General features: G+C 43.5%; 2 protein-coding genes across 5 annotated transcripts in view; one reads left to right on the top strand and one right to left on the bottom strand.

Moving 5' to 3' along the window:
• Positions 1-1,663, top strand: part of desma (desmin a) — a 7,312-nt gene extending 5,649 nt beyond the window's left edge. Inside the window, exons 8-10 of one of the 2 annotated variants that reach the window (XM_035523862.2) lie at positions 9-94; positions 253-297; positions 755-1,663. In XM_035523862.2, the coding sequence (XP_035379755.1) occupies positions 9-94; positions 253-297; positions 755-796 (173 nt within the window). In that variant the 3' untranslated portion in view covers positions 797-1,663. The remainder of the gene's footprint in view (positions 1-8; positions 95-252; positions 298-754) is intronic. The other variant, XM_035523863.2, reaches the window with a different exon arrangement.
• Positions 1,664-2,342: 679 nt separating this feature from the next.
• tmem198aa (transmembrane protein 198aa) lies at positions 2,343-21,250 on the bottom strand. 3 transcript variants are annotated; one of them, XM_027021085.3, is made up of 6 exons: positions 20,879-21,250; positions 17,047-17,317; positions 8,623-8,806; positions 7,229-7,804; positions 5,354-5,634; positions 2,343-5,089 (listed from the first exon to the last, which is right to left on the bottom strand). In XM_027021085.3, the coding sequence occupies exons 3-6, from the start codon at positions 8,789-8,791 to the stop codon at positions 4,937-4,939; spliced, it is 1,179 nt and encodes a 392-aa protein (XP_026876886.1). In that variant the 5' UTR covers positions 8,792-8,806; positions 17,047-17,317; positions 20,879-21,250; the 3' UTR covers positions 2,343-4,936. The 3 variants fall into 3 exon arrangements, with proteins under 3 accessions (XP_026876886.1, XP_026876885.1, XP_035379757.1); XM_027021084.3 differs by lacking the exon at positions 17,047-17,317; XM_035523864.2 differs by lacking the exon at positions 17,047-17,317 and having other exon boundaries at positions 8,623-8,902.
• Positions 21,251-21,771: the final 521 nt, after the last annotated feature.

Consider the following 21,771-nt stretch of genomic DNA (forward strand, 5'->3'; position numbering starts at 1 on the left):
TGTTATAGAGACCAGCCCTGAGCAGCATCGCGGCTCTGAGGTCCACTCCAAGAAAACAGTCGTAATCAAGACCATCGAGACCCGTGATGGAGAGGTAATCCACACACACCCCTGAAAAGTAACATAGTCATCTTTTTACTGCCCCGTTTCAACTTGCACAAAGACCAAGTTTCGAATTTCTTTCATGGCTTCCAACTGTCACTTATTTAAGACACTTCCTTTAAATACACATAATTTGCCTTGTTCCTCTAGACCAGGACGTCTAAAGAGGGAATGAGCGCTGTGAGTGCTCACTGTGTAAGTTGAGCAGTAGTTTATCCATCTCAGCACCTCCTCGTGTCCTCTTCTGCACCTGATGCCTCCCTCCTCCCCGCAAGGCGATCCACCCGCCCCTCAATGCTCTCGGCACCGTTACAATCCACTGCACAGGGCTGATAGCACTTGCCCTCTCCTACTGAACTGGGCAGGAGAGCGTTATCACTCAGAAACACATTTTTCTTTGCACAAGACCACAGCAATGGACTGTTTATCATTAGCTTCCACAGATTAGCTTCGCACCGGCTCCACTATTGGTATTCGGCATAAAAGCATAGTAATCCAAATTCGTCATAATGTACCTAATGCCCGTTCTGTCCTCTCTGCACTTTGGCGGCTGCTTTATTTATCTTACACATCTCCCGAATCACCTGCTTTTGAGTTTCGTCTCTCTCTCCCCCCGGATGTGCGACTAATCCACCCTGTTGTCTCTCTGAAGGTCGTGAGTGAATCCACGCAGCACCAGCAGGACGTCGTGTAAAACGGACAGGAAGTGCAAAGCAACGGACGGAGAAAAGCCCAACACACCGAATTTAATCCAATTTGAAACCGGGACATTACCAGGCCTCAGATGCCTTCAGGTTTAGCTTACTTTAATGCATATCCTCGGTGATGTCATGACAGCATGACATGTGGCGTCAAGCAGCTGTGGACGAATAAACAGGCAAAGCTGAACGTGCTCAGGACAAAAGATGTTGAGTAATGATGGATCTGTGGTAGGCTACCGCTGAAATGAAAATGACTATGAAGCTAAGAATTGTACGCATGAGTGTGTGTCTGGGTCATGTCTGCAGATCCAATTCCTGTCATGACAAATAAGCTTGCAGAAAGATGTACCATGTAGTTAATACAACACTGATTTTGCATTTTTAAAAAAGCGAAACTTGAAGCCAAACAAGGCGACATGCTGGATGTCCTTGATACGACCAGTACATAATCATGCATCTGTCAATGTATCAGCAAAATGAAAAATGACAAACTTTAACACTTTATGGAAAATACTTGACACAATATCAAAGGATGTGATGCTAACCATTCTGTGAGGGGCTCTATACACAAATATCTGTAACATGGTTATCAGGATTTTCTTAAAATCACAGGACTTTAAGAGAAAAAAAAATCATTCCTTTGTGCTTACTGGACTCACCCGGATTAATATTCACAGTGCTTCACGATGCACCACAAATAAAAGCCTCTCACAGTATTTAAGAGGGTATATTAAAATGCAGTTCACAGTGTGAAATAGGTTATCAAGTAATTATAAAATGTCACACAAATACCACATGAGTCTGTAAATGCATGTCTATGTTCATGGTTTATTAAATAACTCTCCCAATCCGCATAAAAACGAATTTACTCCCAATGTATATAAAATGTGGAATTATATATGTAGAACATACACACACATGCACACACACACGCACACACACACACGCACACACACACACACACACACACAGTTAGCTGCCCCTTCTGCTCCACTTCACCAGCCAACTGTCTACCCATAAGGCCAGAGCCCGAATGCATGCATAGGACACCATGACACCATGAGTCCTTTTCTTCTCCCACTGTGACCTTTCCTTCTTACTGCTGCACATAATCACCTCTCCTTATCCACAAGAGACACACGTGCTGCCTCACTGGCCGAGGGAGAGCTCAGGCACGTCTTCAGAATGCTTCCTGCAGCCACACCATCTGATCAGAGCATACTGCCGCACAACCAAGGCCAAATGACCACACGACAAGCGTGGCCGAGATAACAGCTAGGGCTGGCGTGTCCAAGCAACCCCAGCTGGAGCATTTCTGCAGGAAACCTTTTTTTTTCTTGCCGGGGTGTACGAGAGTTGCTCATACACACCTGGCTAATGGTTTTTCTTGGGTGCCTCTTGCCTGTCGCCTGATCTCTCTCCTTCTCACACACAGTCTCCCTCTCTCATTACTGGACTAGAGATGCACATCTTTCTGTGGGTTCTGTTGTGGTAGAACAAGTGCTCTTTTTTGTCCCTGGTCTAGGCTTCTGGAGAGGGGGGACAATTAGCAACAGGGTGTAGTACTTCGGACAGTAACCGGGAGGGTGTAATTACCCTAAAAAAGGCCCATTACCGCCTCTTCAGCCGAGGTGGCCACCTGTCAGTGGACGTTTATAATGTAGATTTGAAACATAACATCTATAGTCACATCTCATGCCAGTATTCTTCCATAAAGAAAAGCAGGAACGTTATACTACTTCAATGTGATTTCACATTAGACTCTGCATACTGTAAGGGGAAGCACGTTTAATTTCAGTAAAGAATACAGTTTTGTGCAGTTCAGCCCTAGTTAAGCATATCTTCTCCTTTAGGTTTTACCCTCAAGTCATTACATAGTAGGTTTCCATGCACTGTGCATGCTGAAAAGGTCCAAGTTGAGCCAAAATAGAAAAATAGAAATACACACACATACACACACACACACACACACACACACACACACACACACACAAACACACACACACACAATAAAAAGTCCATGTTTTTTGATGCACTTTTTATCATACCCAGGTTTTTACAAACACATGCAATAATAATAATAATAATAATGGCTCAAATTCATCTTCTCCTGTTGATACCTTTCATCCAACTTCAGTCACCCATCAATTGACTTTAGACAAAAGTATCATCTTTTAAAATAAATTAGAAATAAATTATACCCCAACAGACACATGATAACATTTAAATCAGCATTCAGCTGTAATTAAGCAACAATTGGTTAAAACAAACCCACAAGCACAACAAACCATGACAACAAACACTAGTAGGAATAAGTACAGCATGTATGAATATGTACAGCATTCTAAAGCTAAATGTACAAAAGGCACAGGAGGAACAAGACACCTCCTGACAGACGCTGGCATGGTGAAAGACATAGCAAACAGAGGGGGACCAGCCTTTCAGCTCATCTTAATGCAGAGATCAGACTGAAGACATCTTACTCATCTGCCACTGTGAAACGGGGGTAGACCGTGTGTAAACAGGCAGTAAATCTATCCAAAAAAATGTGTAGTTTGACCTCCTTATCCCTCATATCCAAACACACACACGTCAACCCTTACCCCACCCACACAGGCCCACAAACGCACACTGTCGGACATATGCTCACACGTACGCAGTCCCTGTTTAATGTCGCTGGCCCACCGTTGCAAAACTCCACTTTTTCACTCTGCTACATTCACACAGCAGGTAAAAGAAATAATGTCATTTTTACATCAGTCCAACTCACCTTTCATTATAAATTTGTGGTGAAGGGAAGGAAAGACTGATGACAAAAATGAGGGAGTGTTTCAATGATTGGACAAACAAACAAACAAACAAACAAAAAACTTGCCACAATCACTCCATGTTTTCATAATGATTTGTTTACAAGTTGTCAGTCAGTCTGAAATGCAGATTAACATGAGCCTTTGACTATTACTGAAACCTAGAAGCACTGAAGAACACGAGGCATTGTTCTTTTGCACATGTGGATCAGTTTAGGAGTGTGAACTGTTCAGGCGAATGTAAGATATAGGTCACATTAAAAAGATATTATGAACAGCTCTACAAAAAATTAGATTTGGCTTACAGAAAATTGGATTTGGTCCACTTTTACCTGTGTGTGTGAACGTAGCCTAAGACATCTTCCATCAGGACCTTTCAGAACCCTCACAGTAGACAAGGACTTTTTAAGCTGTACAAAAGTTCCTTACTGTTCACTTCTGCTTGCATGATTGAGTTCCTATGCAGCCTTGTCCCCTGTGGTTCTAATGTGAGACACTGCAGCAATCTTCTAAGGCTTTACCTTGTGCCTATGGGACATTAGAAGGAACTGGTTCAGCCATATCGTCGTAAAACCACCACAAAACATCTACAGGAGTTTCACTGAATGTCACTGAACAACGGTGCCCTTGTTCAGCCATCACACGTTGCCTGACCAAGGTAAACCATCACCAGACTCACAACATCTATAGGTACATGCTTGGCAGGAGAGGATTCAAAAATGGCTCTCCAGTAAACAGAGGGAGACTTCACTTAGAAGTGTTCACAGAATCTGGCCATCAGTCTTGACAAACAAGGCGCCCTGCTTTCTGATATGGTAAAAAAGTACACATGGCCCTGTCTGTGCTGTAAACATCAAACTTTCATTAATTGAGTGCAGCTGTAAATCCATGTGTTGGTGTCACAGAAGTGAACTTGCATTCTGAACGGAGACGGGAAGGTTGCAGGGTCGTGTGATGCTTGGTCCTGCGCTCAGTCTGAAAAACGCCCCTTCTTTAAAATGGCTGCGATAGCACTGAGACATCTCTGCTTGCGTCCAGGCTAATAATGGGCCAGGGAGCCTCAGAGGGCCAGACACACATACCGTGCCCACACACTGGCGCTCAGCTGCCGCATGTGAAATTCACCGGAGGAGGAGAAACTACCACCATCTGTAGCTGTGCTTTAAAAGGTCATTTGCAAAAACAACTTGCCTCGACTGGCCTCCTATTACACAGCAGGGAAGTGCCGTAGCACGTGGGTCTTCAGGATAAAAGCAATTCCTCTTGGCCTCTGAACAACAAAAGTAACTATTGGGAAACTGGGCCCATGGGCAGTGCTGGGTGGGGTCACACTCGCCCTGCAGGGCCAGTATGGGCCGTCAGGGGCACCTGAGAGCCACAATCATAGTCCATGTCCACCATGTGAGAGCCACCAATCAGTCTACCGTGAGAGTAGCCCCGCCTATCCACATGTCTGTCCCGGAAATGCTGAATATAGCTCTGAAAGAGAGGAAAGGAGGAGACATAAAGAATAAACAGAAAAACAAACACCAACATCAACCACAGACGCATCCAAAAGAATCCATCGGATTTGCTTCCGAATTTAACAAGGACAAATGGATGGATTCAGACTGATAATGCGGAGTGACGGATGAATGATCGGACGCGAGGACTGGATGAATGGACACGGTGGGACAGATTTGGCTGTGGATGGATGGACGAACAAAAACGGGAAGAGAGAGACTGCCCGAGATGTCTGTTTACCGGGGAAAGCACGTCTCCATTGTAGCGGCGTATGGGGTTGGGCTTCCTGCGGTAGGTGGGTTCTGGGTGCTGGAGCTTAGCCGGGCCAGCGGCAGCTGGGTGGGTGCCAGCCTGTGGGGGGTGGTGGTACTTGGGCTGCTGCTTATGCTGTTGCTGCTGCCGCTGCTCGGCACTGGGCTGCGGCTGCTTCTTCCGCGTCGCCCTCTTCCTGGTCTCCCTCCTCTCCTCCTTCTGGCGAATCTTCATCAGCTGCACCCGCCTCCGCTGGTGACTGATGAAGACTTTGATGGCAGAGCAGCGTGAGAAGCGAGGAAGGGAGAAAGAGAAGGATACGGTGAAAAATGTTTCGATAAAGAGCCAGACAAGAGTCAGTATGCTCAGTAACCGAAGACATCCATTCTTAGGGAAAGAGAGTGAGTGGAAGAAACAAAGAATACCGGGCAAAACGGGGAAAGAGAGAATGGAGAGAGAGAGAGAGAGAGCGAGGGAGAGAGAGAAAGAGAGAGAGAGAGAGGAGAGAGAGAGAGAGAGAGAGAGAGAGAGAGAGAGAGAGAGAGAGAGAGAGAAGCAGGCAGACTCATCAGACCACTTTGCTCACACACTCTCATGCTATGTCATGCAGACAGCCATAGACACTTTATCCATACATTTCCTCTCATTTGCAGTTTTCCTGAAAGGTAAAGGCACTAAGCTGCCTGTGTGAACCAGATCCATTTTGCACTGATCTGCCTTCCTGACTCCAAACAAACCGTTGTGTGTTTTGACACATTGTGGTGCTCCACATGCGAAAATCAGCATTCACATTCTGTTCCTCGCCATTATTAGAGGCAGACGGATTATTTCTGTCCTTTCAGTCACTCTGTTGTGCCTCGAATTCTACGGGCCCCATCTGTCAGGGAATTCACATAATGAGCTCCCCCTTTTTAACGCACACACACACACACACACACACACACACACACACACACACACACACACACACACACACACACACACACACACATACACACCCTTCTATCCCATGATTATTTCGCTCTCCCCCTCCTTCATCAATGTCCCCCCCATCCCCCCCCTTTACAGGCCCCAACCTGTCGCTATGGCAACCACCCCAGCGCCACTGAAAACTCCTCCTCTCTGCACGTGCTCTCGGTACCGAGCCCTGGTTCAGTGGTACATTCCGTGTCTTGCATTCCCGCTCATTCCTGTCTCCGAAAGAAATGTTCCAGTGGGTGTGGGGGGTGGGAAATGCTCGGCAGTCCAACAATACTCCGCTCTGCCCGCCACGCCTACAAACAACTCGCCAATGTCCCACTTCTTTTACACGCCGCTTCTAATGACAGAGGCGGCAGTAAGCCTCGTCGTTTACACGCACATTCCCCCACAGATGGCAAGGACATCAATTACGCTACCACTAGAGTGCTCAGGTGGTATGGCTAGGTCAGACTCCCTCTGCACTGCACACGGCAGAGGCGTCCTGCTCGACGCGGTTCTGCCATTGCAGCAAGTAATTAAGTAGGACAGGCAGAAGTAGAGCATCATAAAGCAGCTCCACTCATCAGCCCTGCCGTACCAGACAGCCATGGGAAATGGCAGTGGAATGTGTCATGTGTTACGTAAAAAGCAGAAAGGCTAATTGCAGGCTCTGATACCCACCGGTAAGCCACATGCACAATCCAACCGGTAAGCCATTTATCATCTTATCACTGTGATCAGCTCTGCAAGCTCGAAATGTATTAGGCACAGTGAGGTTTCAGACCACTGCTGGAGATTAGAAGGTCAGAAGAGTTTTACATTCTTTCTTCTCCTCACCCAGCCTCTTTTCCGCAGACGTGCGACTTATTGATTTTGGCCTGAGATGGAAACCCTGAGCCGTACCTTCCGTGTGTGAGTAGCCCTCGGCTGTGACCTTCCATTGGATCAGGACGCCCAGCACAGCGAGCACGGGCCATACGCCCATCACCACCCACGTGTACCAGCACACGGGCCGGGCTGGTGCCACCTTCACGCGCTCGTAGATGTAGCGCGTGAGCGCAAACAGCTCCACGAAGTAGTCCACGGTGACGGTGACCACGGCGGAGCCGAAGACAGCGGTGGAGAGTGTGGTGAAGCATCGTTGCCACTGGAGCGCCAGCACGGCGAACAACATGCCCGAGCCCAGCAACACGCCCAGCGGCAGCCACACTGTGCGCGGGTGGTAGAACTCCTCCAGCACCACCAGCGACGCCAGGGCGGCTAGCAGGCCCAGGAGCAGGCCCACCATGAAGAGGCCCACGCTGCGAACCAGCATGGTGACCAGGCCGCACAGTGTGCCGATGCCCAGGCCGATGCCCACGCTGGCCTCCACGCTCAGCTGCGTGTCCAGCACGCGCTCCTTGTAGCACAGCAGGAAGATGATGACCGAGCCGAACATCAGGCCAGTGAGGAACATGACGGCCTTGAAGCAGCGGTATCCTGAGAGCGAGGAAGGGAGGAGAGCACAAGAGGGAGTTAAAGCATGTACTTCACTCAAACGTTTCCTCGCATCAGCTTGTTAATTACGAGTTAACAAGAAAGTTCAAAGCACTACCGTCATGTCTGTAACTGTATGCTTATGGTATTTCTGCCTATTGTACATCTTTATATACAAAAAAGCTGTTTACTATAAAAAAGGAGGATAATAGAAAAAGATACTGAAATTTATTATACTGAAAGAGCTTAACAACCCCAGAACAGTGTTTTCACACCATGTCATCTCCTTCTCTGGCCTCACCTGAGTGTCTGAGTGTTTGAACAGATAGTTAGTGCTGAGTGCCACAGGGGAGGGTGCTGTTTGTCAGCAGAAAAGGCTCGCCATCCACCCCCTCGCTTAGCCTCTCCCTCAGTGGGAACGAATGACAGTGAAAGCAAATTTCACACTCTAGTGCAAGTGATGAAGCTTATCTAATGGAGAGAGACAGGCACTGGCCACTGGCATCCAGCTGTCAGATTCAGAATTATTAAGTGAAGTGAGTTTCTGAAACAGACTTATCAGTGGCGCAGCGCTGTGTGGTGTGGCGAAACATGAGCATGCTCATTTATCAGCCGATACTGCTCTACGTTGTTGTTGTTGTTGTTGCTGTTTTTATGTGTGTGTGTCTGTTTGTTGTGTTTTCATGTAACCCTGCAGTAAAATCACCTCATCTTCCTCAGATAGCACAAATCAAATTTCCTTTTAACTTTGTCATCACCATGTAGCAATACGACACAAGCATCTTATTTGCGCACATCCTCTATCTCAGCTTGCCACCTACCAAAGAAACAGTATATGATGCCAAACAGGCAGCACATGGAACACACGACAGAAGGGACCACTTCATAGTGCCGCTCGATCTCCTCGTCGCAGCTTATTGGACGATCCATGCTCGCATCCTGCGAGGGTGGGGCCATCTTAAAGGCCAGCAGCTGGGCCATGGATGTCATGGCAACGGGAGGTGGCTTTATGAGAGGGGAGAGAGGGAGAGGGGGAAGAGTGGGGTGAGACGGGTCGGACTGGGTCAAGAGGAGTTTCCCATTCACCAAGGGAATTTCCACCTGGGAAAAAGAAGGTATAAGAACGTCAAATATGTATAACAATGTAACATCATCAAATGTAAACTAAGCAAGCCAAGTATAAGCTACAAAAAACTAGGATATCAACACTTTTATGACTTATAAATGATGACTTTTTTCCCTTCAGATTTCTATTACTTTATTTAAAAAAAGGAATACTTCATACTAAAACCCCAAAGCCCTTGTCCATGTAGTAACAAGTCCTATACTGTACATCTTCTCACAGGATGATTGTTACATAAAGTGATCTAGAAGGTAAGATATGATCCTAGCTCCACACATTTCTCCCGAGAGCCTGACAAGCACAGGCTCACATGTCATGTCTTTTTCCACGTCCTTATGACAGGGCACAGATGTTTTTACCGCTTGAGAAATAGGGCCTCTCATGATGCATTTGTTTCAAAACTAAAACTGACCACCAGGAACAGCTGAGCCCTCGAGACTACATGCAGACCACCTGGGAGGCTGGTAAACGTACAGACTTCCAAGTTCAGTGCATTGCTGGAGGTAGTGCTGTTGATCAAAGGCCTACATATTTGCAAAACCAAAAGAACTGGCCTACCTTACTAAGGCCTTATATTAACATTCCAGACAAGAAGCGCAACACCAATACATTAATAATTAAGTAGTTGAACTCCCTCTGCCAGCCTGCTCTTTTCAAGCTTGATTCAAAACCAGAACAAGTTCAGAATGACTGCAGACAATGACCTCCCAGTGATGGGTCATTTCATCGTCATGTATAGTAATGCTGATTGCTTTGGGAAAGGTATGTTACATTTTGTAAATGGAATTTTTTAACAATTTTTTACTGTGTGTTTTAAGACACCAACCAGCCAAATTAGAACTTTTTTGACACCCAAATCATGGAAGTGTAAAATTATTCATCCGTAAATCTATTTCACAAAGCTTTTGCTCCAGCAAAGGCACTTCTAATTAAAGCAATCACTGGGTTGACACAGCCAATCCTTGCCAAACGGCTGTCCCTTCAAGAAATCTCACCTAATAGCAGGAGACTGAAAATGAACTGCCCAGTAAAGTTTCGTTTTTCCTTCCTTGCTGAATTTATCATTTCCTTCCATAACTGGAAATTCAACCACAAGCCACCAGTTGTTAATGGATTGTGAAATTCATGGGGGAAACTAGCAAACACTATTATTCACTGCAGCTGCTTTGTTACAGTGAGGATGTCAAGGACACCTTCACCACACAAAAATATTTTACTGTTTACTAAAGTTGCATTTGCATAAAACCTAATTTGAAAACTTAATCTATCCACTCAAACAGTGCACAGCAATATATGGAATATATATAAGAGTATGGCCAAATCCCATTTCACCCCTTGCCCCTACCACTTAGCCCTACCCTCCGCTTTGCACATTCATGCCTCCGGATTCCTGTTGGGAATGTCAGGTAGGGCAAAGTGTTAAGGCTACGTGCAAATAAAGGTTTTTCCAGAGGTAGACTCCAAATGGAATGGAATGAGAATGGAATGCTTTGTGGATCACTGGAAAGATGGCTAAAGAAACCTACATTTTCTCTGTTAATAAATACATACAAATGACCATAACCATTGTATTATCCATGTTATTTTACATTGTTATTGCTGATTTGTGCATTAAAGTCCTGCGTTTTGACATATTTTCATGTCGGATTCCCCCCCCTTTATAATGCCCAAAATGTAACTGAAGCCCAGCAGTGAAATTGCTGAACTTTACAGCTCATCTAATATCAGTGCAGACTGGCAGGGTTGCCTATAGAGCACCTTTGCAGCCTGGTAATGAAGCAGTGTCCTTTTTTATTTGCTGACGGATTGATGCGTGAAATTGAAGTTAAGAAGTACAACTGCAGACAACCACAAAAGGACGGCAAAAGCTAGGGTGACTATGTTTGGGTTATCAAAAAAAGGAAGGGGGTTGGGGAATTGGTTTCTTACACTTAATTACAGGACCAATAGGAACTGCCTTCAGAGCGTATACGGCCAGATAATCTTACATATTTACATCTTACATTTACATATAAACTTACAAATTACATTTCTATCTAATCGTACAAAATAAAATATTTTTCATAGTCATAGAAATTATGAAAATCAGTTGCCATAAAAATCCACTACTTCACTAGACACTTCTCAGTTGTTCTGTTGTACCCATGTCTACCTTCCTGAAGATCACTTGTTTAAGGTCTCAAAATGCTGTGCAGTCCACCTGTGGGAATCGTCTAATGTTGATTCCCACACAAACTCTGGCCACTTCACATCTATAATTCCAACAGATATGTTTTTAAATCCAGTTGTATTGGACTTACAAGCCTAAAAGGATCATATAGAAACTTTATGTATCCTCACTGGCCATACATTTCTGTTATGCAGCTACACACACGTGAGAAGCAGTCTGACCAGTGGTTGTGTGAAGGGCGTGTGTATGATTAACTGACTGTGACATGCGAGAAGGTTGGACCCATGAAGAATGGTCAAGGCAATAAAAAACAGCAGCATGATGTATGATGACTGAAAAGTAACATGAAAGGAAAGCTAAATTTTTGGCATTTCAGAAATCCATAACAGACACATTTTTAGGTCCCAAAATGAGGACATGTCTGGTAAAAAGAGGTTTAGAGTAACCCTACCTATAGCTCATGCAAAAGAGATCACAACAACTGAGGAAGGCATATTGAAAATGTTTGGCAAAAACCCATTGATTCTGGTTACATAAAGTCATCATCAACCACCAACCACCAATGTATCAGGCTCTTTAAGGTTTGGATCATTTCGTATGGGAAGATTTCAACCACTACCCCTTGTAATTCAGTTCCAAGGGGCAGGGGGACACTCAAAACCAAGGTAAAACTAAGATATGCCTCTGTGTTGTGGTGGGGGTGCATTTTCTAACTGTTATACCAATTGATTGTGATGAGTGCTGATGGGTCAGTGGGTAGAGCTACTGCACTGATTCCAGAGTGCAGAGTGTGCATGAGTCACATTTACAATGAAAACACACACACACACACTCACACATACACTTACTTGACAGAAATAAATACTAACAATTTACCCAGGGCTGTCTTTTTCACCATAATGTAGCTTGTTCAGTGTAAGACAGAATTGCAGTTTATCATGAAATATATGAGATACGATATGAGAAGAGATATGAAGAGAGACACGAGGAGAGACGTAAGGAGACAGAAAGAACAACAGACATTATTGCTCTTGGGCTTCTACACAAACCCATCTTTGATCTGGATCATGGAGATTTGAAAGCTTAACCCAGGCTAAGAGAAATTTTTGGAAACCCATTAAAAACTCACTCCTACAGCTTGCTCTGCAAATCAGAGAAACATACTGGAGTCAACAATATACCAGGACCCTAAGGACAACCCCCGTCTCTTCAACACTGCTATAGTGTTTGCACTAGTGAACTGGCTGTGAACTGCAGGGGCCTGACTAATGTACCTTTTCCAAATGAAAAAGTCACTAGCTAATTTCATGAGTGACATATCTGGGAGTACAGTTTTAGGTTCATTTTGCATCAGTATAAATGAGTAAATTATGTAAGGCCAATATACAGATAAAATGGCCGAATTGCTCTTACTTAAATATTGTTATGAAATGGAACAACATCATCTCTGTTCGATACTGCACACTTGTCTCTCTGGTGGAAACTGCCATTCACTGGGATCAGGATGTCTTTGAATTTCACTGAATTCTTGGAATGGATGAGGCTTCCGTAAACCGCGGGAGACTGATGGCCATACTTAAGAGGTCTTCGGTGATCACCAAACAGGCACTTTAGGACAAATCTTTGGGACAACAACAGTCAATGCGCATGACTCAAAACTGGATGTGAGGTGCTCCTGCTGTGTTAAGCATTTTTTTATGATCAAAGCTGAAGTGGGTAAAGGACTCGAGAAGAGAGGAATGATTTGCGGAAAGCAATGAATACATCAAAGAAAAACATTATGTCCTTACATCACCATAATAATGCTTCCTGTCTGTTGTCATAACAACTGAGGGAATCTGGGATTTTCCATGTTGTACAGCACTTTGGAAATAAAAGAAAGGCCTGCCACCATGGCAACAGCTTGAGAGCCAATCAATGCATTAGCCTGCCCTGCATTTCTCCACCACTGAAGACTCCTCTGCTTTTCAGCTCCTCCCACTCCTATCCTCTTCAACACCCAAGACATGTAAACAAACCCAAAATAAAGAAGAGTCTGACAAAGAGGAGGTGGGGCAGAAGAGTAAAGGAACATGACAGAAAGTAAGGCCTTGGTTTTGTTTGCTCCACATATAGATGCCTTTACAGCATTGCTGCGATGCCGTATTCAAGCAGGCTCACATTACAATGTGCAAACACAAATCGATCTGGACCTGTGCCCAGCTGTAATGAGAAACACCACCATAACAGCACAGAGCAGACAAAGCATAACAACAGATTGTTCTATAAGGGTCTTCCAAACATTACTAGGAAGAGTCCTGTAGCCAACAGGCCTGACCAGCAAGGCCCTTCTCTGTGCAATGGCTAATCGTCCCTGTTGGTTTTGTTACCGTTTTTTGTTTTAGAGGCTTTTCTGCGCTGCAGGTCGCTGCTATGTGAACCCCACTAGTGTGAACCCTGCTTTCATCTGCATGATGACATGCCTGTCGTGATGAAGCACAATGGGGCCTATCGAGCGTGCCACGCCACATGAATATTTTACACAGGGCTCTGGGAGGTCCACGCAGAGGCTTCGGCAGAATGAGACACGTGTGGGTGTGTACATGGGGCTAGGTGTGTAAATATCATCAGATCAGCCACAGACAGCCTAAGAGGACATGAAGGTGAGTCATGTCTACTGCCACAGGCTTGCTGGTGTAGTGGGGACCACAGCCAGAATTTTTAAAGCTTAAAAGGAAGCGTTGATGAATTTCAGATATATCTCTTTAACTAAAGTGTGTCTTTAACCCTCATCTTTAACCCATGTGATGAGGCTGCACTTTCATTCCATTTTGCTTACAGTTTCTACATGTTTTTTGCTCCCACAATCAGAACATTCTGTACTGTCAGTTGTACCCTAATTCACTTCATCATTAAATTCATTATGTAAATTTCCAGTTCACATTCTGACAAAACAAGCACCTGCGATTTTAGTCCTTAAATAAATTGTCAGGCATTTTCAATTAAAGTAGCAAAGGCTTAATCTGCATCAGCCACTATTTTAGAAACCCCACAATATTACAAATACTTTGTAAAGGTAAAGGTGGTCCGTCTCTTAACATGGGCTATTATGGTGATCCATCCTGATATCCTTCAGCAGTGATCAATGCTGGGTAAAGAATGTTTAGAATTGCAAACTCCATGCAGAAAGCAGTGATCTTCTGGTAAGCATCACTGCTAGAGGACGGCTAACAATTGGGGCATGACAACGGATGGGCTACAAGAGAGTGCAGTTACAAGGTATGTACTTCTAAAAGTGCTGAGAGTTCATCCTTCATTGTTTAACTCATGAACTCTCATTTTCAAGGAATACTGGATAATAATAGTCTGCACGTACAGGTGCACAAGACAACGTACGGCACCCAGAATGAACTGCTGTGCTTATAGACACCAGGAGCTTAGTGCAGGTTCAAGAGCTGTCAGGGAAACAGAGAAAAGAGAAAAAAGAAACTCCGTAAGCCGTCCCTGCTCTTTATTCCGCAGGAGTCTGCACAGCGCAGGTTTTCCTAGCAGCACTAGCCTGCTGGGAGACTGAGGGATCCCGAGGTAAAGTCTTAGAGTTGGGATTTCTGTGAGGAGAGGAAGAAGATGTAGTGTGTGTGTGTGTGTGTGTGAAAGAGAGAGAGAGAGAGAGAGAGAGAGAGAGAGAGAGAGAGAGAGAAGACAAACAGAGACGACAAACAGGAGAAATGTGTATATGTTAAGACGGAGTGACTCAGAAGACAGGGCTGAGGCTGGGTAAACCTTGTTAATCTTGCTGAGGACTGCTGTTCTAAATTCCATTAGCCATGGACAGGCTTTCCACTTCTCATGACGTGCATGAGATTAGCATTCGAATGGGTGTGTCTAAATCTAGAATGGTATATTTTTGTTTCGTTAAAGGTTTGTATGCATTTGTTTGTTTGTGCCTATGTATGTGATATCCGAGTTGTAAAAAAGCAATATATTGTGTTTATATTGTCTTGGTTCTCAATCGCTTGTTATCTAAAGCTCAATCTTACATTCACTGAATGCACAGACTATTTCTGTTCACAGGACAATCTTTCAAGTCTGTGAAAGTGTGGGAAAGTTGTTTATTTATAATTATTTAAATAAGCATTTTCTGTTAACTAATTCTATATAATAATTCTATAATGTATTATTGCAGAACTGATACAGAACTACCACTGAAACAAACAACACCCGGCGAGCTGTCCGCAGGCCATGTTTTCACACTGCTACTTTCTGGATGGCTTCCTGGATCCTTAATGGAGTTCAGTGCCCAGAACCAGAGTAATCACTACTTCAGTGAACAATGCAGCCTGGATTCTGTATGTATGTATGTGTGTGTGTGTGTGTGTGTGTGTGTGTGTGTGTGTGTGTGTGTGTGTGTGTGTGTGTGTGTGTGTGTGTGTGTGTGTCATCAACCATCAATCACCATTCGCACCATAACGGTCATCCAGCAGGTGAATGCTTGCTCAGTGCACATAATGATGATTATATAGTCCCACAATGTGAAAGCAGTGCTGTGTTGTTCAGTACACCAATCTTTACTACAGACTGGAATTCATCAGCTCCCACTGAAGCCTGGTGTGTAGATGTGGGAGAGGGAAACAGAGAGCACTTGATGATGCTGTTGGCATCACTTCCAACTGAGAGGCCCCCATCTGACCCCATCCAAACTCAGGCGGAGGAGGGTGGGGACAGAGGAGAGAGCAGGAAGCCTTTTGTACTTTATTATGATCTTTTAGGTTTTCTTATGTCTTAAAGACCATTTAAAAAAGGAAAATACCACACAACACCCAAGACAAGGGGACATTACAGTGACATGAAAAAAAACCCCAATTCTTTTCTTCAAATCACTTAAACACCATTGGCTTAGGTAACGACCATCTTTTTGTATTGTTGTATGAAGATCTTTCCCCCGATTGGCCCACAGATTACAGGCTATGACACGTAGACAGATCTGGAATCTGTGAGCCAGGAGTCGAGTTGTTCGTCTTCATGTACATCTGAGCAAACAACCAAAAGGTGATACAATCAAACTAAGCTGCAGACTTACTGTCCACTTTTCTCACCAGAAACATGCAACTCGCTCATACACACATGCTGAAAAAGAGCTGAGCCACTTCTGCCATAAACGTTTTTGTCCGAATCCAATAGTTTGGTGAGTTTCCCAGGCCACTCCTGGGCACGACATAGAGCACCTATTGAACTATTCTTGGCCTACGAGGAGAGCCTCTGACGTCCACTGAAGCAGAAAGGAAGCACACAGGGGAAGAGGAGAGAGAGCATGCCCTGCAGCCTGGCCACTGCAGGGAGAGAAGACAGACAGAAGCAATAGCGAAAAAGCAGAAGGGTGCACGCTGGGAAGTGATAAAGGACGCCCAGTGCTGTGCATACATGGATGGATAGAACATTAATCTTTGTCTAAAGTCAATTATTCTTCTCTCCAGACAGCTGTGGGTAAAGAATACTAAATTACACTTGGGCAAATAACAGCATAAACACAATGCTAAATAAATGGTTGGAGAAAAGGTAAGGGAAACTTTACAAATACACAGTCTAAGGGAAGATTTCAAGAAAATGCTTTAAACCAAGTTCCAGTGAAATTCCCAATATTATGACAACATTACAGACAACTACAACACGCTTGCACACCCACATTTGACCAGTTAGGCTATTTCTTTTTTCTCATGTAACAAGCTCCATTCTGCACATGGACATTTTAAAGGGCAAACATAACATCTCTCTGAGATGGTGAAAATCCACTGAGATAATCAACACATTGAGGAGATAAAGTTCCACAGATGTTCCAACACACACACACACACACACTAGCAGACATATAATCTTTTAAAAAAGTGGAGCATAAGAACTTACTCTCAGCAATACACAATAACTGAGTATGACCCATACGCTGGGCACGGTGAAGCTTAAAACGGGAATGCTCACCAGGCCGGAGAGAAGACAGGGATTCTCCCACTGAAGAACAGCTGGATCCGAATAGCTGCTCAGGGCCAACAAGAAGACGGAGCCAGACAAGCTTTCTCAGATTAGGGCTTCATTCTCTGCCCAGGACCAGCAGGGCAAACGCAAACTAATGTAAGGGTCAGAGAGCTGCCCAGAAAGCTGCTGCTGCTACTGGTTGTTGACTGACTCCAATGCACAGAACACCAGAGTCGCCTCATACACAACAAGAACCGGAAGGTATTTGTAGTGGAGTCTGTATAAAAAAAGGAGAGAGTCAAAGATTCCCAAAAGTAAAAAAAGTGCAAACTGTATTCATTTATTCAGTTCATTCATTTATTCAAGACCAATTATTCAGTTCTCCATAAAATAACGAAGACGGGCCTTATTTAGAGGTGTTTGCATTCGCTACCACATGGAGACAGAGTACACAGCACAGTGCCCCATTTCTCACTACACATGTCATAGACACGGTATACAGTCATAAAAGACTGCCTACACAAAGACTAAAACAAGACTCCCTATGGAGAATTTTCAGTTACAATCTAATTTGGTTCAAGACTAGAATTCATTTGTATCCAGAAATCACCCAAAAGGATTCATTCGAAAAGGACACATTCTAAATGGTTGACATTGCATAGGTTTGCATCATATGTTTGTCCTACAGAATTAGATAAAGTAGAATGAAACCGAACCTTACAGTACAAAGGACAGCTGTGATCATCCCTAAACCCTCCATAATACATCTGAATGGTCGCAGAGGATACCAGTGCTAACGCTGATCTAGCATCAGTTTTCACAATTCCCTGAACAACAGTGAAAGTTAAAATTTTGAGAAAGGTAGCCATTTCTAACTTCTAAAAACAAACGGGAGCACACGGAAGACCAGGAGCATCATGCCTGGATTTCTTTTACATAAAGAACAGCACTGTCACTGGAAGGATGTGAATGTGAGGATCCACATTGCGTGAATTTTACCTATGTAGAGCAAAGCTGCAAACTAAAGCATAACCTGTTTCTAATATCATCACAGTTGTTTATTATTGTATTATGTAAAATAAAATTCTTAGATTCTCATTTTAAGGTAAAGGGAGAACTCAGCCCTGACTGAAATATGCGAACAATATATTTCAAAATCCAGTCCTAATAGGTGCAACTATGGAACAACTGAACCTGGTGTGCTTCTCAAGGAACCTCTAAATCACAGTAGAATAAATCCAGCCCAATCCCTCCACAGCCTCCTGGACAAGTATCCGCATGAAGGCGCTGAAGCTGGTGGGAAGGACTGCACTGAAAGGACTAATGGAGTTACCATTGACTTTCCGTCTGCTTTGCTATCCTCTCTTCTCTGTCTCTTTCTCACCTGCTTCTTTTCCCTCTCTCACTCCCTTGTCTCTCTCACTCTCTCCCCCAACATCCCACCCATCCTATTTTTCACTTTAGTTCTCTCTTTCTCTCTAATCACTTTCTCTGCTAATCTTTTCCCTCTCTCTAGCTCTCTCTCTCTCTCCTCCCATCTCTGTCATTTTATCTCTTGCGTGCCCTCAGATGAAATACAAAAATTGTTTGGTCTGCTGTAGCATGACTCAATTAGATGTGTCCCCCGGAGGAGCGCTACTGCTGCCTTCATCTCCACATTATTACATAACTGCTTTCATTACACAAGACACTGCCTGGATTTCCTTCATCTTCACCCACCTCTTCATTCCCCCCAGCCACTTCCCCAGCGCACACCCCACTACACTAGCCGGGGTGTGCACACATCTGAAACTCGTCATGCCAGCACCTTTTCTTTTGAGCATGCCGGCTTAACCTTGGAGCACCGGAAGAGTAAACGTTTTGGTAAACAATCTGTCAACAAATCATGTTTCTTCCCAGACTGAGAAATGCGACTGTGCTCCCTAAGCAGTCAGATGTAATGTTCTTATACCCATATTGCTTTGATGTAAAATATTTGATTTTACTGTGGATGCTGATGAAGAGCTGTAATGAACAGCTAAGGTTTTCTGAAGGTAACAGAATTGATGTGTGATCCCTACAATATATACTAGGCCTATAGTAAATTCTTCTATAATAAATATGTTATAAAAATAATTTAATGTTCAGGCTACTGATGTGAAACATTTTCCAAAATGTTATGGATGGGAGGGGGTGGGCTTCCATAGTCCATTCTGCTGAATTTCTTCAGAATTGCCTCATTCAAAATAAAGATGTGCTTATGATAGAGGGGATTCAGAACATGTATATCCTTATTCTCAGTCCCTCAGGCACTCTGCTGATCAATATGGGCAGTGCAAAAGCTTTTAGATCTTTTAAACATAACTGTGTCTCCATTGTAATTTCATTTGCCCTGTTTTGTGCCAAGAAATGTCTGCGGATAAAGTGCACACTGTTTAATTATTGATGACTGGGTCTCTTACTTCTCAAGTATGACAAGATTGTGGAAATCAAATGACGCCTCTGAAATTTCTCCCCACATACTTCATCACAAGCCATCATATGTAAGATGTAATCACTCCATGGCAGCTCTGTAATCATGTTCCAGTTTGACCCATCACTGTAATTCAGTCACACAACGCACGTGTATGACAGACACCCAAAGACAGGATCACTGCCTCTACATGACATAATGTACTCTCTGTATCTATTTTTGCATTCAAAAGTGTGAAATGAAAAAAAACCAAAAAAAAAACTGTTTGAACAGCATATAATTAACACCACACTCAACAACAGTAATGCACCACTGACTCAGTTTCACTATTTTGGTGAGAACGGAGATTACAGGGACACCCTAGTGATAAACACTGAGACTGAGACTTCTGGAAAAGGAAGTTTGCCGTGACAATTTGCATATAACTAATCGACTTTCAGTTTCATAATGATCAGGTTCTATGAAAATTTCGTTTTCGTAAACATAGATCGTTTAAGAAATGAAAGAGTATAAACAGAGGCTTAAAATCTTTTTTTTTTTTTTTTTTTTTTTCCTGAGCAGGCATAGACAACCCATGCTTCTTTATTTGGGAGGTAGCTTGTGGACCTCGGCCAGGAACCTCCTACCACCTATTTCCAACTGCCAGCTTTAGCACTTGTACTTTGGTCAGTTTGTCGTTAATACAAATCACACATTGTATCTGTCAAAAAGCATTTTTGTTTAACTGGAATAAGCAGAAATAAAAGCTCCATCTTAAGTAACAGAATCGGTATATACTGTCATCCTGAACACGTGACATTCCAAAATATGTGCGCCGTGAGAGCGCGGGATCAGCTCCACTTATCAAAGAAGAGAAACACGATGCATAAAATTACCTTAAACAGCGTTTACGTACAAGCACTATTTTAATGAAATGTACAAATTCACTGTCGGTCGCTACCCTCCACACACCAGATAGCCTGCTGTTACGCACGCTGCCTACTGGGAACGAAAGACCAAAACAGTACATTCAATGCGATCAAACAAAAGAATACAGAATGGTTGAGAACAATAGCACGTCGCCTCCAAGTGGTTCTTGATCATTTTTACATGTTTCCAATGCCAGTGCAAATGATCTGATGTGGTGCTGATGATATACACGGGATAAAATGATTTCTTTTTTTTTTTTGGCCATTAACACTCACGATTATTGCCTTTTAATTTGCCCAATAATTACTATTATGGAAAAGAGATGCATGCCCATCCCATTACAATTTAAAAAGGGTCCCTATTCAAAATACACAAATTAACATTTCGCATGTCTTATATTCGAATGGCAGCCTTTATAACAATTCAGTCAGTCTGTTTCATGTATGTTGTAACACCAGAGGAAACAAAACAACTTACCTTCTCCTCCACAGCTCATTCAAGAGTTCGAATTTCCTCGGTACGGTGTTTGTTCGAGCTCAAACACCGTAATTAAGCTCAACATCCTTTTCAAAGCACAAGCACATTCCGTATTTACAACATACAAACACCTTTGCTTAGTTTAACGGTAACTGCTGTGGAATCATAACAGGTGAATTTCTCACGACCACAGTATTTTTATGGTGAACTGGATCGTTACCATTGGTTGAAACGACCACAAAACCTTTTGATCTCTCTCTTAACCATGATTAGGTTAAACAGTTCGTTCCCACTGGTCGGGGTCTCAACATAACGGTTCTTTTTCCCAGCCGTTTCAGTTTGATCTCGTGTTTCCAGCTGGATTGTGTATTCCACCCGCTCCGGGCTTTGTTTGGAGCGTACCATTTGGTGGGAGATAAGTGGAGTGGCGCAGGTGGCAGGCGCAAGAATTGCACAGAATTACTACGAATACTGAGCGAGTCATTATTAAAATCTTTCTTGTACAGCCCAGTTTTAATAATACGTTTTTATTTAAAAAGAAAATTAGCAAAAAGTAATTTGGTTATGTATTGCTCTAGTGTTTTCTCAAGTTTCATTCACTCGTGAATGCGTCTAATCAAATGGGAGTGGTCGGCCTATGGGAAGCCTGTGATGCTACCGTTAGTTCCATCAATTATTCACATCGCATAGGTGCAAAGACTTTTAGAAGTAAAACGTTTAATAGTAACAAACCTAGGTTTCAAACGATCTATTACTATTAATAGATCACAATCAACATTTTCAGTGGAAATAAACGTCAGTCAAATTTGACTGATGAATTACAATCAATTGGACCTTTTTAGATATTATATATTTATATTACATTTTTAAACTTTTTGAAAACGAACTACTTC

The sequence above is a fragment of the Electrophorus electricus genome, chromosome 4 (genome assembly GCF_041902795.1).
Source record: "Electrophorus electricus isolate QZ-2024a chromosome 4, ASM4190279v1, whole genome shotgun sequence".
Lineage (NCBI taxonomy): Eukaryota > Metazoa > Chordata > Actinopteri > Gymnotiformes > Gymnotidae > Electrophorus > Electrophorus electricus.

What these genes read in the sequence shown, in the direction of transcription:
- tmem198aa (XM_027021084.3), bottom strand. Translation starts at nt 8,791, where the DNA reads ATGACATCCATGGCCCAGCTGCTGGCCTTTAAGATGGCCCCACCCTCG. An exon ending in GGGCTACTCACACACGGAAG is followed by an intron (nt 5,635 to 7,228) that starts GTACGGCTCAGG and finishes CTGCCATCAAAG; the next exon opens with TCTTCATCAGTCACCAGCGG. An exon ending in ATGGAGACGTGCTTTCCCCG is followed by an intron (nt 5,090 to 5,353) that starts GTAAACAGACAT and finishes CCTCTCTTTCAG; the next exon opens with AGCTATATTCAGCATTTCCG.